This window comes from Mercenaria mercenaria, chromosome 19, assembly GCF_021730395.1.
Source record: "Mercenaria mercenaria strain notata chromosome 19, MADL_Memer_1, whole genome shotgun sequence".
NCBI lineage: Eukaryota > Metazoa > Mollusca > Bivalvia > Venerida > Veneridae > Mercenaria > Mercenaria mercenaria.
In genome coordinates this window covers 32657205-32673961 of record NC_069379.1, presented here as the reverse complement: position 1 = coordinate 32673961, position 16757 = coordinate 32657205, and the positions used below count along the sequence as shown (strand labels likewise).

At 36.2% G+C, this 16757-nt stretch overlaps 1 protein-coding gene across 4 annotated transcripts; it reads left to right on the top strand.

The window, feature by feature from the left end:
• Window positions 1–446: 446 nt before the first annotated feature.
• On the top strand, window positions 447–14869 carry LOC123543143 (uncharacterized). 4 transcript variants are annotated; one of them, XM_053530844.1, is made up of 7 exons: window positions 447–548; window positions 2866–3095; window positions 3569–3658; window positions 4808–4950; window positions 6822–7059; window positions 9534–9875; window positions 12766–14869. In XM_053530844.1, exons 2-7 carry the CDS (start codon window positions 2876–2878, stop codon window positions 13260–13262), a joined length of 1530 nt encoding a protein of 509 aa, XP_053386819.1. In that variant the 5' UTR covers window positions 447–548; window positions 2866–2875; the 3' UTR covers window positions 13263–14869. The 4 variants fall into 4 exon arrangements, with proteins under 4 accessions (XP_053386819.1, XP_053386821.1, XP_053386818.1 ...); XM_053530846.1 differs by lacking the exon at window positions 447–548 and adding an exon at window positions 665–786; XM_053530843.1 differs by lacking the exon at window positions 447–548 and adding an exon at window positions 786–922.
• The last annotated feature ends 1888 nt before the right edge of the window (window positions 14870–16757 follow it).

The window sequence follows — 16757 nt, the reverse complement described above, 5'->3', positions numbered from 1 at the left end:
TTGCCTGACGACGAAGTCATTAACATTCTCCTGAAGATCCATATTAATGGTGAAACCGGTTGAGATTTTTAACTTGAAATTTTACTGAATTAAACCATGAAATATCAAAAAAGGCATTTCCTTCAATCTTTTTTCCCCGCTATATTATTACACCAAAAAGTAAGTTTGAAAAATATTAGTCCATACAATTTATCATACATCCTAAAAAACATTCTAAACCGTCATGCATCAGCATAAAGTTATTTAGGCCGTCGTAAATACTTATTGCATGACAATCGTATATGTTATTTTGCTTTAGTTTATACATTGTTTTTCCTCTGCGAAAATGAATACATTGGATCAAATGTTGGCGGGTTGGAAAAAAAGGTCCAATACCTATTTTGCACCTCTTATCCCCTCTTGTCACCCCTTGCCATACGCCCCTAAATATTTAAAGCAGGCGTGACGTTTATAGCTTACACTTACAATTAACTAACTAGCTTTGCTAATTCCTGAGAGTAAAAATATGTCATTTTATCCTGGACGTAATGTAAACGTTTTACACAAAAGTAAGTGCTTGTCTTTACCTAAATGTAAATAGATCTGTATTTAGATATATTTTGATGTAGGGAAATCTAGTCCTATATATACAGGTCTCATCTCGTTTAAAGCGATCATAACAAGCGCCGGAGGCAAGACTATAATGTTAATCTAAACCGACACGGTATTGATAATACAAGTTTACCGATATTTATATAAACGTGACATGCTTTACAGTAATCTTCGAGCAAGCGAAACGCTATGCAGGTAACTCAACCTGAACGAGTTTATGTGTAAACCTGTGTAGATGAAAGTACATTCGTATTATGAGAGGTAGATTATGAAATAGGACCAGGAAGTAATACAATTAAGTGACTGTCAAAGGTTAAAATCAAGACTGAGTGTATGTTTTTTTCTTAATTGTTTTTTTCTTACCAGTTCGAAAAGAATTGATGTGCTAATTATTCTGAAGTAAACAACGGACTAAATTAGTTTTCTCTGGACAACTTTTGAAATGTGAAAGATATATACTGTACTAGGGGAGTAATTTAGGAAGGAGGTAAAATGTTATGGTTTATAAAATATCAAAGAAATAATGATTTATTTTTACAAAACTTGTTGTAAATTATTTTGGCATTAAAGAATCAGACCGCATTTTAGTATCCGTTATCAGTCAGCTCAGGGAATTATAAGGGTTTTTGATAATGACATTTGTTTTCCAGTGAATGCTCATAATTTAGGTTAGTACAAAGTCTTTAAACTTATGAACAAATATATATTGATTTTATGTATGGGAGTAATATGAATGGCTTTTAATGACACATACGAGTTTATTGGCGTTATTGACGAATTGTAGTTTGTGCAAGTTCATGCATCAGGTACAAGTTAGAATTCTACAGAAAATCTCCACATATGGCACATCTCTCCGCACAAAATTTTTTTAATAGTTTCTATAAGCACAATTAATAGACATAGGAAATAGAGATCCTTTACTAATCCTACCAGGTGTTCTGTATTACAAAAGTGCTTCGGTTGTGACATTTTCGATACAAGCAAAACTGTATTATCTGCACTGTTAATTACTTACTGGCATTTCATTATATTATTGGCTTGTTAAAAGTCATTTTTTACCATATGTAAGTTGACAGAATCATACGAACCATGTTTTGAGGGGTAAATCAAACACAAATTAATAAATCCTAAATGTTTTTGTTGTGCAAAAAAAAAAATATGATATTGTGTCTAAAACAGCTTTTATTTTCCACTCAACTGTGTAATTGCAAGGGAAGTAAACTAATAGATATCTCTGCGTGTAAGTACTAGCCCAAGGCAAGAGTTGTACTTTTTTGCGGATCACACCTTTAAATTAAAAATCAAAACTTCTTTTATTGATATTAACAAAACTACCATAAACTTAACATTTGTGAAATCATTTTTGGTTATTTCAAGGACTTGAAAATCAATACCTAGACTTTATTTAACTATTACTATCACTGAAAATTTTAGGGTCTATCGCTACAATAAAGTATCGGCATAAAATTTGTTGTTGTTGTTATTTCACTATGAAAACAGCTGATCTTTAATAAGTATTTAAGTTGTTTCAGTTTACAATTTAAGTTAAGTTTCAACGAACATTGTGATGAGCTATGCATGACTTTACTACATTACACATGTCTATGTAAACATGTAACCTCTATTGATGCATGTTAACCTATTAAATTTTCAACGAGACCACTTGACCTTATGTCATCTGTGTAAGTGCAAAGTATATGTAATACAACCGCTCTACACTTCCCTAGCATTTCGGAAAATTGGATTTGTAATGATTCTTTCGCACTAGTATCGACGCAAATTTGTGGAATTCGGAATGCGTTCCATGATCTGACATAACTTATTTACCCTGGTAAACTCTTACCCTGCTTAATTTCTTTAATGAACCTGTCCATCTCTCAGGGATGCTTACCAAAAAGATACTGACTGAATAGCGAACATTTCAGATCATGATCAGACTGCACGGATGTGCAGGCTTAGCATGATCTACACTGGTCCCAAAGGCAGAATTAATCGTATCCAGCATGAGACGGGTTAAAATTGCTATTATAATTATTTGTCTGTTTATTCTTATCATTATTTTCGGCAGAGGAGCTATATCGTTTTATCCAGGCTGGGTCAGCATTAATTCTTCAACATTGAACGAACACACACATTGAAAGATTCACTATAAACTTATGTTAAACCTAACCCTTACTGTTAGTCACTATATTATACACTTATTGTGCGTCTACATCCAATAGGAATTAATGTTTGCGTCCTTCCTGTCTTTATGGGTAATCATACTGTTTGTAGGTAATTCACCATGACGTTCCAGTATAATTTTGGTCACAAATACAGAGGTCGTGCCTTAATCATCGGCAATCAGTTTATTTGGAAAAATGCGAAAGGCAAAGACGTCATTGGGAGAAAAGGATGCGCGAAAGACTTGGAGATGATGGAAGAACTGTTCCTACGGCTTGACTTCAAAGTAACCATTTGTAGGAACTTGAAAGCTGATGATATGAAAACTGAATTGCAGAAAGGTTTTCCTTCGATCAATTTGTTTATAGTATATCAATAAAATGTGTTTGATTCACATTTTGAAATTTTGACTGTGTGTTTGATTTACATTTGGAATATTTGACATATGTGTTTAATTTACATTTCTGCTTTGAATTTGATTGACATTTTGACATTCTGATTGTTCGATGTTATGTAACGTTAAGTAAACAAAGATGAATTAATGTTTAAATATATACCGGGGTTAATCTTTTAAAAGCTTGTGGGTTTAAACTTAGTTCTATTTAGTTGATGGGACAGTATCTAAAATATATTTGAAACAAATTTTAATATTTGATGTAGCTGTTACAGAGTCATAGCACAAAAGGAGGAACATATTTCGATTAAAATTTTCTTGGATGAAATATGTAAAACTAAAAAAACGAAATTTACAAGAACTTATTCTTCATTATGATAAAACAGATACTATTTCAATGACTAATCTGATTTCTTTCAGCTGCCAGCTCAGCAGAAAACGAAGATTCTGACTGTTTTGTGCTCGTAATAAGCACACATGGTGAAGAAATCAGAGTAGAGAAGGGAACAGGTATACAGACACTAAATTAAATCCGTAGAATTGTGGAATCTATTTGCCTTGGAAAGCACATATCAGGCAGTTCTTCATTATTCTAACACACTTCTTACTGAAATCACATGACACGCCTGTGATGTATATGTAGATCTATGTAAATCATGTAAATGTTGAAATAATTGTATATCGATCAGAGTTACTCCTGGGGGTCTAGGTCATATACCGCAATTACAATTAACGGTCTTCCATTTTGACAGTGTCTCAGAAATAGATTTTAACTATCAAACGCGGCTTTTATTTGTGAAGCATGTTTCTTTCAGAAGAAGTAATTTGAATCATGTATATTTGTCGAAAGCGTGAATTACATGCTTTGGATTTTTTTTTCTTTTTACACACAAGCAAGAGTATGAACATAAATGAATATTTCATTAGAAAGGGGTCACATATTTCACTATTTACTTTTTTATTTTGACTAACTTTGGGATGAAAACACATGCATGTGGTCTACATAGAATATACTTTGTTTTTAAATCATTCAAGTTAGTGAAAACAAAATTTAAAATTAAATTAAAAATGAAAAAGGTATAAACATTTCGGCATTTGATCAAAACAACAACCATTTATATTTCCATTGCAAAGAAAAACCAATTTTGGATTTAATAAATGAGCCGTGCCATGAGAAAATCAACATAGTGGGTTTGCGACCAGCATGGATCCAGACCATCCTGCGCATCCGCGCAGTCTGGTCAGGATCCATGCTGTTCGCTTTCAAAGCCTATTGCAATTAGAGAACCTGTTATATGTTGGTTTTCTCATGGCACGGCTCAAATTATTTTATACTGGTTTGCATTTGATTAATATTCATTTGATTCTTGAAAGACAGTCACATTTTCCAACTAGAATGAAAAATAATTCCCGTTTTTGCATGTTTAACTCAAGAAAATATAATAATTCACCAAGCCGTAAAATAATTCAGCAATGTGTAAATGACGTCATAAGCATAATAATGACTGCCTGCATGATTAAAAACTTTCAAAAATTTTAAACTGCCGCATATTTTCAGCAGTCGTACGACTTTGTGAAAAATCTTCAGCACTAAAATGTTTGTACATTCACTTTCATAAAAAATAAACCTATAATTAAGTTTTCCTTGCATGCCTTCAGGATTGTCCTCTGCGGCGGACGTTTGGAAACACGCTGTTCTGGCAGAGGACAAAGGAAAGGTCTTCGTGGAAGATATTGTTGACATGTTTAATGATGACAAAGCCCCTGGGTTGGCTGGGAAGCCGAAATTATTTTTCATCCAGGTAAGACTTATAGTCGTACTATTTATATGTATACATGTACACATTATAGTCGCAATAGGTCAGAAGCGGCAAGATTTGGTATGTTTCAAATTGCGATTAGATTTGATACAGAAAATGCCCAAGGTAAAGGATGTCATGAAACATCCGTAAGCTTTTCTAGGATTGCCGAGTCCGAAATGTGAATTGTTATTTAATATCCTATGTCAAAGATTTCTTTGTTCAAATCATCAAACAAATCATTATATGATGTCGTTGATTTTTTTTTCAACGTTGTCTTCGATCAAATTACCAGTGGCTACAATGACGTGTTTAATACCGGTATCTTTTTACAGAACTTAAAGTTACAATGTATTATCTATACATCGTAAAGTTTCGATCAAATTAAACAATCTATCTAATTTGTTCTGCTAATCACTTGATACAATCATCACGCGATTCAGTGACTTATTTCGTGTTATCAAGTGATATGATTCAAGTCAAAACGTGATTCAAATACAAAGTATTAGTGCAAATCACCACACGATACAACAACTTGGTTCAAATAATCATGCGATACAAAGTCATGCCATGTGATACAAAACCTTGGTTCAAATAATCATGTGATACAAAGTCATGCCACGTGATACAAAACCTTGGTTCAAATAATCATGTGATACAAAGCCATGCCATGTGATACAAGACCTTAGTTCAAACAAGAAGACTAAATGGTCCTAGGTCGCTCACCTGAGAACAGCTTGATCAAATTTGATGAATATCCTACTTAAAATGCGATCCCTTTTGCATAGGCAAGGTATTTTATGATTTGACCGTGTGACCTAGTTTTCGACCCAACATGACCCATGTTTTTAACTTTACCTAGCTTTAATCAAGACAAACATTCTGATCGAATTTCATGAAGATCCACTGAAAAATGCAGCCCCAATTGCATACACAAGGTTATTCTTTAATATGGCCAGGTGACCTAGTTTTTGACCCAACATGACCCATATTTCAACTTGACCTAAATTTCATCACAACAAACATTTTGATCAAATTTCATGAACATCTTACCTAAAATGTAGTCTCTATTACATTCACAAAGTTCTTCTTTGATTTTATAATTACTGGGTGAACTAGATGACTCCACCTAAAATTCATCAAGACAAACATTCTGATAAAATTTCATAAATATCACGTGTAAAATGCAGCCACTACTGCGTACACAAAGTTTTTTCTTTGATTTGACCTGGTAACCTAGATTTTGTCTCCAGATAGCCCATGTTCGAACTTGACCTAGAATATATCCAGACAAATATTCTGATCAAATTTCATGAATATTCGGTTTTAAATGCAGTCCCTACTGCATACACAAGGTTTTGTTTGATTTGACCTTGTAACCTAGTTTTTGACCCCAGATAACCCATATTCAAACTTGACCTAGACTTTATCCAGACAAACGTTTTGATCGAATTTCATAAAGATTCCGGTGTAAAATGCAGTCCCTACTGCATACACAAGGTTTTTCTTTGATTTAACCTAGTGACCTAGTTTTTTACCACCAAAACCCCATTTTCAAAACAATCTTTCTGACCAAATTTCATGAGAACCAATCGGATACACAAGCTAAATGTTAACAGACAGACGACAGACAGACGGCAGACATAGAGCGATCACAATAACTTACCTGAGCATGGCTCAGGTGAGCTAATAATCATGTGATACAAAAGTCCTGCCACGTGATACAGTGTATAAATTAAGATAATAACTAGAGCTATGTTCCATTTATGTGATATAACATCACGCTGAATTTCGGAAACATACACGGGGAGATCGTGATCATTCCCATTTAAAGTGATCTTGCATTATAACATCTTGTTTTCTTCTACCATCAGGCGTGCAGATCGAGAGGGTCTCGGAACAAACTCATCAGCATTAGTCACCCCAAGTATGACCAAGGTCACCAAATCAGTGTTGAAGAAGAGAAAATAGCATCACTGTCAAACTTTAAGACAATCAAACGCTACTTCACGTGCAAGTTGCGCAGGAAGAAAAAGACGCAACAGAAACACTGGATCTATGCAGACGTTGACGTCACTAACGAGTATAACATCTTATATAAAGATTGGAAAGGTTTGCACAGTTTAACTCTTATCATGCTGGACAGAAGTGAGTTTGCCTTTACGATAAGTGTAGATCATGATCAGCCTGCATATCCAGGCAGTCTGATTAAGATCTGCATTGTTTGCCATTCAGTCAGTGTCTTTTTGGTAAACACCCTTTATAACAGTTATACTTTTATGTTATACCTTTATACTGTTAAAATTGAAAGATGGACACGTTCATTACAGTAATTTAGCGGGGATATATAGCGGGTAGACATACCAAGACAGCCAAGGTATTTCCCACTTAAAGATCAAACAATCGGTACTATAACTTCAGAAAACCTAGGAAAAGCAAGCATCCTAAATAAACAGTTCCGGTCTGTTTTTTTCGGCGTCTCCCCACTCTCACTGTCTCAACTGTTCAAAAAATGTTTTAAGGAACCCAAAATACCCAGTGATGCCAAACATTAAACTAGACCCAAATGGTGCCCTGAAACTACTCCAAAACCTCAATGTGGATAAGGCTGCCGGCTTAGATAAGATAAAGCCCATTGTCCTTAAGGAACTCCGCCATGAGATCATTGATATAGTATCACTGCTATTCCAAAAGTCCCGAAACACTGGTCAACTCCCTTCTGAGTGGACGATGGCAAACGTCGTCTCTCTATATAAGAAAGGTGATACTAGCGATCCAGCAAACTATAGGCCCATATCATTAACATGTGTTCTATGTAAACACCTGGAGCACGTCAGAGCATATAGCCTACCCACACACTTCTCAAAGCATAACATACTCTGAACTGCACAGGTTCCGTGAAAGACGGTCCTGTGAGACCCATTTAAGTCATTCACTTAAAATTACTATACAAGCTCCAAGAACACGGTATTTGCGACCAAATCGTGTCTTGGATACCGTCATTCCTTATAGGCAGATCCCAGTCAGTAATAGTTGGAGGCATTGCGTCTGATCAAGTTCCCGTCATGTCCGGTGTCCCCCAGGGATCTGTTCTTGGGGGCCCTCCTCTTCCTACTCTATATTAATGACCTCCCTGACATGGTCACATCCCAGGTGCGCCTGTACGCAGATGACACGGCCATCTACCTCGCCGTCACTTCCCACTCAGATTGTCAAAGGCTACAAAATGATCGCCTCAAATTAGAGAAATGGAAATCGTCATGGGACATGGGATTTAACCCTAGTAAATGTCAGGTCCTCTATATAAAACGCAACAGGAAACCCATTGAATACCCTTATAATCTTCATGGCCAAACATAGTCCTCAGTTAAAGATGTCGAATACCTTGGTGTCGACATCAGTTATGATCTTAGATGGAATACACATATCTCCAGAATCACAACTAATGCAAACAGAGCACTAGGTTTCACAAACGTAACATCAAAACAAAACATGAAAGCATCAAGACTCTAGCATACAAGCAAGACACTGGTCAGACCGCATGCTGAAACGCCTCATCTGCATGGTCACCTTATACACAAGTCAATGTTCACATGCAGGAAATTGTCAAGCGACGCACGATCAGATGGGTCAAGAATGATTACTCCCTTTACTCCAGCGTAACACAAATGCAAAACACCCTTGACTGGCGCACGCTTGAGAATAGAAGTCTAGACTCCAAGCTCGTCATGTTCTATAAGATATACCATGGCTTTGTAACTATCTCCTTTCCCAATTACATAGAAGCCCCTACAAGGTTAAATAGACACATGCATCCCTTAAGTCTCCGTCAAGTCCATGTCAGTTTAGATTACTTGAAGTATTCCTTTTCCCCCCATACCACATTGTGGAATAGGTTAACCCCAAATATTGCGACCCTGTCTTACCTTCAATCAAACAGGCAGTGGCCAGCTCAGTTACTAATTAAACTGCAATTGTTTTTATCTTTTTACTCCATCCTTTTTAACAATATTTGTCACTTTCACATTCTTTCTATCGCTGAAAAAAATGTTTTTCAATTTTTATTCTTTTATTCTGTACTAGTCAACGACATGCACCCTGCCCATAATACTCGCGAGAGGTGTGAGGCAGTATGAAGAGATAGATATGTAGACATTTTATTTCACCACAAGGTTGGTGGCGGGATATGTAAGATACAACAGAGATGGAAGACCTGATGCAAAATGTAGCCTTGCAATTGGTCGATTTCAAAAATAGAAACGATGAGATTCTGAAGATTGGAGAATGGTATCAAAACTCAGCTTTATATCCTCGGACACTGGTTTGTTTGTGCTTACCACATGATCGAACGATTAGAGTTAGATGTTTAAAGTAAAACAGCGATCGCTGATAAAGTTATTTAGGGTTTTAAGCGATCAAAACATAGAACATATAAGGGAAAACGAGCGGGACCTCATGAATTGGTCCAGTGAGCCCGAATGCTGGCAGGGTCATGTATACTCGAGAGGACAGTATTTCACTCTGTAGGAATTGCTATGTGATAGTATCATATGTTTTATGCCGTCTTCTTTTCTTATTTCTATCAGACCCGGATGAGTTGAAAGGCAAGGATGACAAATCCGCCGTTGAGACAAGAAATGGAAACAATGCGGATAGTGACATAGGAGGTTATTCAACAGATGAATATAGTGAGGACGATGATGGCACTATTGATGACAATGATACCTCTGATGATGAAGATGCTTTGAAAATGGAACAGAGAACAAATACTTCGAAAGAAACAGTGGAAGAAGATGCTTCTGCTTCTGCAGGGAGAGGAAGTGAACCTCTTCCTCAGTCTTCAGATGCACAGATGCCTACCACGCCATTTGATGTTGTCCCAATAAATTGTCCCAACGATTGTCTTATCATGTATCCAGTTATGCCAGGTAACCTCCCATTTTATACTAGTATGCAATGAATTTGATTGATTGTTCGTCCAATCAGCAAACTTACAAAATTTGTTCACTATACTATGATACTGTTTATATATTCCTAAAGGCATTGCATTATACAATATTTTCATGTTTAAATTTCGTGCCGCTGAAACAGAACCATACATGTTGATGGTTTTAATGTATCTATTTAGTCGTTTAGCTGTACAAATAACGTGGGGCCTCTGAGGCCTAGTGGTTACGGGCCCTGGCTGCAAATCGCTTGCCCTTCACAGCTGTGGGTTCGAAAATTCGCTTCGAGTGTACAATTCTTTCATGTAAGGAAGCTATTGAGCAGACATTCGGAAGGTCGGTGGTTAAACCTGGGTGACCTCTCTTGCCTGAAATATAGAGAATAACAGGCTACTGTCTTTTGATATCAATGTTATCAGGTCGAGGTTGATATGGGCAGGAAGGGGTGAGGGAACCGAATAACATTGATATCAAAAGACATTAGCCTGTTATTCTATTTATGATGAAACTCACATAAATTGCTTAGAACAACATATATGTCTTCATCTCTTATTTAGTAAAAAATGTCTAAATCTACTGAAGCAAAAAATTGAAATTATATTTTACGGATTTGAAAATTCATCCGCCCCTAAAACATCTGAACGAAACAATACGGCAGCAATATTGAATTCAACTCCGACAATGTTTTTTGAATTTTTGATATTCTTGTAAAAAGTAACAATGAAATAAACTCTTACCTGCATTAAAAATTAAACAATGTCCTCTTGAAAAATTAGAACATGCTTTATTTCCATATAATGAAACATTTGACTCAAACAACTACATGTCCCAAGGCCAAGCACTGAAAATTTCACTTCCAGTTCCAGACTCAGGTCAGAGTCCCTGAGATACTTTAAAGTTTTTAAAATCACTAAATTTACAGTGTTCCAAGAATTATACTTAACACAAATACTTTTGCTAATACTTAATAAAATGTGCATGCCTTAGATTAGGCATAAATCAAGAATAAGTATATCATACATTGTCAAGTGTATTGTAAACCTTTCATAGAAATGATCCATGTAAACATTGTGATGTCATAATGAACGTTTCACAATTACGTCATTCATTGCTATTGTCTGTGCGATAAAATTAGAGACAACCATAATTGAGGAAAGTTGTTGAGATTACTTAATCTATTTAGAAAAAAAGTTGTGCAACATCGAAACTGGACTCTGTTATAAAATTCAATCTGGAATTATGTAAAAACTAGTCCGTCAATATGGGAGGGGCTTACATTTGATATCAGTCAATGACCTGATAACAAAATAAAATATCAGGCAAGTGGTATCAGGCACTTTGCATAGTATTTGCATGATAAAATGCCTTGAGGGGCACCGTGGGGTCGCCCCCACCATCAAAAGCTGGCAAGGCGCCATATGACCTATGACATTGTGTCGATTTGGCATTAAAAAAAACTAAATAATTTGTGATATACAAACGATTTAAACTAGATGTACTATTTTATATCATGTAAATCTAAAAAAGATTTTTGGACTTCTCGTTGACCAGTACTTGTCAAAGTTATTTGTTTATTCTCTTTCCAGATCAATCAGATTTTAGGACTCGCAATTGCAGCCATTGAGACTGCTTATTAAAATATTTTTTTCCAAGTTATTCGTGGCTTCGTCTTAGCTATACTTGCTAAAATAGCTTCACCCCGCCCCCACCCCCACACACCCCGATAAATCAGTCTTGAGGAATCCCACCTACGTCTACCTTTTCAAAGCAAATCAGGCTGTAGAACAGAAAAAATTGAAACTTCACAGGCCGCTCAACACGACAAAAACGAAAATGCTGCAGGCTCGGTTTGATTGAGCCTGATCATGGACGGTAGTGGACATGCATGCTACCGTCCACGCTCTCTAGCCACGGGTTGAGTGGAACTCAACATTTACACATACTAAAAGTAAAATAAACCCACATGCTGAAATATCAGGTTTTACTTTCCAGTTAAAGTAGCCTTACGATGACTTCCGGGATCTCACTTACTTTTTTTCATGAAAAAAAATCAGCCTATGAAGCTCTTTTTGGACCAGCCCTGTTGTAAAAAGTTTTATTTTCCAACAGAATAAATTTTAAGGTTCCCTGTGACCATAACTTACTGAAATATATTTTATTTGTAACGTTGATCAGCCATTAGGAATGAATGTGGACCGTTTCTGTGATTTATTTATATGCAGATCATGCATGTTTGAATTGCATACATTTTTTTTCTCGCTAGTTTTCAGGACAGTTGTTCTTTGAGACTACTTACCGTATCTGCTGAAGTATGTTTTATTTCCCAGGAAAATCAGTATTTAGGACTCTCTCTTAAGGCTATCGTATCATTTTTATTTTATATGCTCTATGAAAATCAGCCTGTATGACTCCCTCTGGACGCTACCTTACCTGCAATATTTTTATCCAGGGAAAATCAGCCTTTCTGTCTCCCTTACCTTAAATATATTTCCCCCCGGAAGATCAGCTTTAAGGAGTCCCTCTGGATGCTACCTTACCTGCAATATACATATATTTTACCCGGGACAGTCAGTCATATTGACTCTCTCTGGATGCCACCTTACCTGCTTTACCTTTTATTCTTCAGGTTAATCATACATTAGGACTCCATCTTCAGGCTATCATACCTGCTTCATTTCTTTTCCATGAAATTTAGCCTGTATGACTCATGCTGGACGCTACATTACTTTCGATATTTTTTTCTAGGAAAATCAGCCTTTAAAACTTCATCGGCGCACAACCGGACCTGGCTTAATCTTTCATTTTCCAGGAAATTAGCCTTTAGAACTCCATCTGGACGCAATCTGACCTTGCTTTATCATTTATTTTCCAGGTAAATCATCCTTTAGGTATCCTTCGGGATCGTACCTACTTCAGTGTTTGCATAAAGGTGAAAATGTGTCCCAGCTTATCAACAGGGGCAACATACTACAGTACCTTACTAGTGTCAGCCAGAACATGGCGATGCATGACTTTCTCCCAGACTTGATCATGAAGTCTGAAACAAAAGAATATAAAATGGAAAAATTAAGAGGTTGGATGGAGAGTAATATTAAACATTTGAGTAGAAACAAAGAACTGCTAACCGAAATGTTGGGAGAGGTACACAAAGAGCATATTCAAGGGGATGAATCTTTGGTAGAAGAGTACCTTAAGAAAAATATTGGAAGTTTCGCGAAGAAGGAAATGCGACAAATTCTTAGAGGCATTTTACCTTTTAAAATGACGGCATGTTCGGTTCATAGACTGCGAGATAGTGTCAGTTTTCGTCCAAAATCTGAGAAAAGCCCAATGGCAAAGTTGCAAACATTTATAGAAACACTAAACTGACTTAAAGGGTATATAGTATATGTAGTCATGTCTAAAGACGCGACTCAATCAAGCATCAACCAGTCAAATGTTAGAGACCTGAAACGGTCTGTCAACATGGGACTTTGTTGAGGACTAGGTGGATACATTCTACATTTATAGAATTTGATTTCGGTGTCGTTGCTATGCCAGATATTTTCGTTAATCAAAAATAAATACTTGTTGCTGAGTTTTGTACATATAATGCCAAATAACACATACAATCACTTCTGTGACATCGGATATTTAAGATAATAATATTTTATGTGTATTGTCACGTAAAATAACACTGAAAGGTATGAACGTCAAATTAACAGTTGACCGTGTACTTGGTTTTGGACAAAAATGAAGATACGAGGGCTGTTTCATAAGTTCGCGGAATTGCTATATTACTTCAAACAGGAATAAAATATTAAAAACAAAATAAATCATGAGAAACGTTTACTTAAGGCTGACTTACAGACCAAAAATCGTAGTGATACATGGAATAGTTAATTTTACATGGAACATTTAACAATAGTACCGAGTAGTACTTGAAGCACGCCGACATCAACGTTAACGTCACCTCTCGTTAGCACTCGACTCGTTCCTGTCTGTCTTTGTCCTGAGGAATAAGTGGCACCCAACGAGCCGACACCTTTGACATTTACAATCCTTCAGTAAGAATACGATATACTGCTGTGGGAGAAAGAGACAGCTCCTCTGCCACATTTCGTACCGTAAGCCTCCTATCAGTGTTTATCAGTTCTTTCACTAGTTCCGCGTTACCCACATTTACAGAAGATGTCGGACGACCTGGTCTTTTATCATCAAACACTGAAGTTCCTCCGTCTGTAAATCTCTCGTGCCACTTGTATACAAATTTCTTTATACATGTTGGTAATGTATCAGAGTTTTTAATTTGTTCAAGAGTTTCCGCCGGAAATGGTTCGAGTCCCGCACAAAATTTAACTACGGAACGTAACTCAATTTCATCCGTTGGCGTCAAGCGATTTTGTGAAGTCATAGGCGATAAAACGCTGCTGGGAAGTAACCGTCTTCAAAATTTCAGGAAATGACGTCCACACGTAACGCTTACGTCAGTTGCTTTCGCGCCAAAATTGCATAAAATTTGACTACTCAACATCATTTTGGGTAAGTTCAAAATGCATGAAATAACGAGGTGCTTCAAGTCGCTGAATATTGGTTGCTATAGATACCTCTTATTCTTCGATGATTCAAAGGAAATTAAAACCGATTTTGAAATAAAATAGGATATATATCAACTTACTTGTATATATGTAAGTCATGTAATTTGATTGAAAAATAAAAGTTTGAGAACAGATTTCCTCGAATTTATGAAACAGCCCTCGTATACAGTGTTTCTTTTGTTACAGTGTAACTCTGAAATGTATTTCATTGAATGATATATCTTCACATAATTATGACGACGTTACATATGTATACGACAAAAAATGTACATCTGGTGTTTCGGAATAAAAATATAATGTTGAAGAAGAACAATAATTTTATAAAAATTCTAGATTTATTTTACCCTTTCATAAAACAATTAAAAAAAAGAATTTATGCTCAATAAAGTCTTAATAATTTGTGGTCGTTTTTGACTCTGAATAACTATTCCTCCAGAGCTGCAGCGTGAAGGTGTTGTACATTTCGTTACCTCTTATCAACAGATCTGAAATCAGACTGAGTACATACGTTTTTGGTTCTTAAGGTTTGCTTTTTATATATTTATACACTAGCATTTTTGTGTTTTACATGCCATGCCTTTTTGTTTCCATTACGTGTGTTAGAGATTCACCTGGAGGGGATTACTTTTATTTACACTGTCCCGTGTCTTTGGAACATGGTAGGGGTAAGAGTGAGGTTGGGTGCGCACCATAAACCGGTTTAAGCTCCCCAGTGGTGTTTTTGCCATTGACCGTTCCAAGGCGGTGCCCCACTGTGTTCCTTTGTTTGTTCGTTTTGTCATGTGTTGGCTTTGTGTGCGCGCGCGTGTTTGTGCGTACGTGCGTGTGTGTGTGTGTGTTTGTGGTGTGCACGTTTGCGTGCTGTGGGTGTGCGTGCATGCGTGTGTGTTTGTGGTGTGCACGTGTGCGTGCTGTGGGTTTCGTTTTGGGGAGGCTGCGTTTTTGGTGCGTGGCATTCCCTGTTTGATACTTGTCTTTGTTTTTTTTGTTTGCTATTATTCTACTTCGTTGTGCTTGATGCTTCCAAGGGATCTTCTTAGAATTTACGTTTCATTAAAGGTTATTTTTAATATTCTTTTAATAAATGTCTAAATGTGCTGTTGTTTATGCTGTTGCGCGATAAAAAATTAGTTGAAGATTATTTTATTGCATTTGTTACAATAATATGAACAAGAAAAGTAAATATACAAAAAGGCTCGTTCCGCAAAAGGTGTCTGTCTAAATGTTGAATCGTTATATTGTTGCGCGATAAGTTTACAATAATATTAACAAAGAAAGTAACACATGCAAAAGCAACATCAGCAAATGGCTTGCTCCGCTGAAGGTGCCCGGCTAAGTATTGAATTGTTTATGCTGTTGCACAATAAAGGCTTAGTTAAATATCATTTAATTGTGATTTTATTAAGGCATGTGAACAGCGATACGAACAAGAAAAGGTGTCCGTTTAAAGGTGTCCTAGAGTATGTTGTTGCGCAATAAAGGCAACTTTTTCATAGAGTTTACTGCGACAGAACCTTTCGTAACCTGGAAACGATTCAATACCCAAAATCTAAAGAACTCTAAAAAACTTAAATGAGTATATTTTAGGTACTTTTTTTCTTCACTCCTTGAAGCATAAAATACAGATGCTTCCAAAAAAGGTACGGGTTGATTTCCTGGAAGCATAGAGCACACCAAACACAGCCAGAGAAGACTGTTCAAAACCATTAAGATATTCCGTAACATATTTCTTTAACAGGTCCAAGGAAAGTCAGAAATATGCTGTATAGCTTGAAGTTGCTATATATCTTAAATATAAAAGAAAAGCAGATATTATCACGTCTTTAATAGGTCAATGTCACAAGGTGTATGTGGACATACTTGCTAAACGGCAATATTAGGTCTTAAGCAGTTCTTCGCACGACAAAATCTATATTGGCACGAGTGCGTGGTGCACGCTTCAGGTTCTTACAATTGTGTCCCTACTTTTAGATATCAATGTATATAATAAATATATTTACAAAAAAAGAAAGAAAACGTTCAAGATTATGGATATTTGACTTTGGCATGAAATTACGGGAAAAAAATAAGATTTGTAGGCTTTCAACGTAAAAACAGCTAATCTTACGTATTTAAGTATCTTACATTGTGTACAACGAACACTGTGATGAGCTATGCATGGCTTTATTGTATAACGTAGGCTAACCTAATTTTCAATGAGACCACTAAACCTTGTTTTGCACAGCTTAATGTGTACCAAAAGTTGTAAAAATGTACAGCAGAACATATAAAACATTTTCCCAAACAG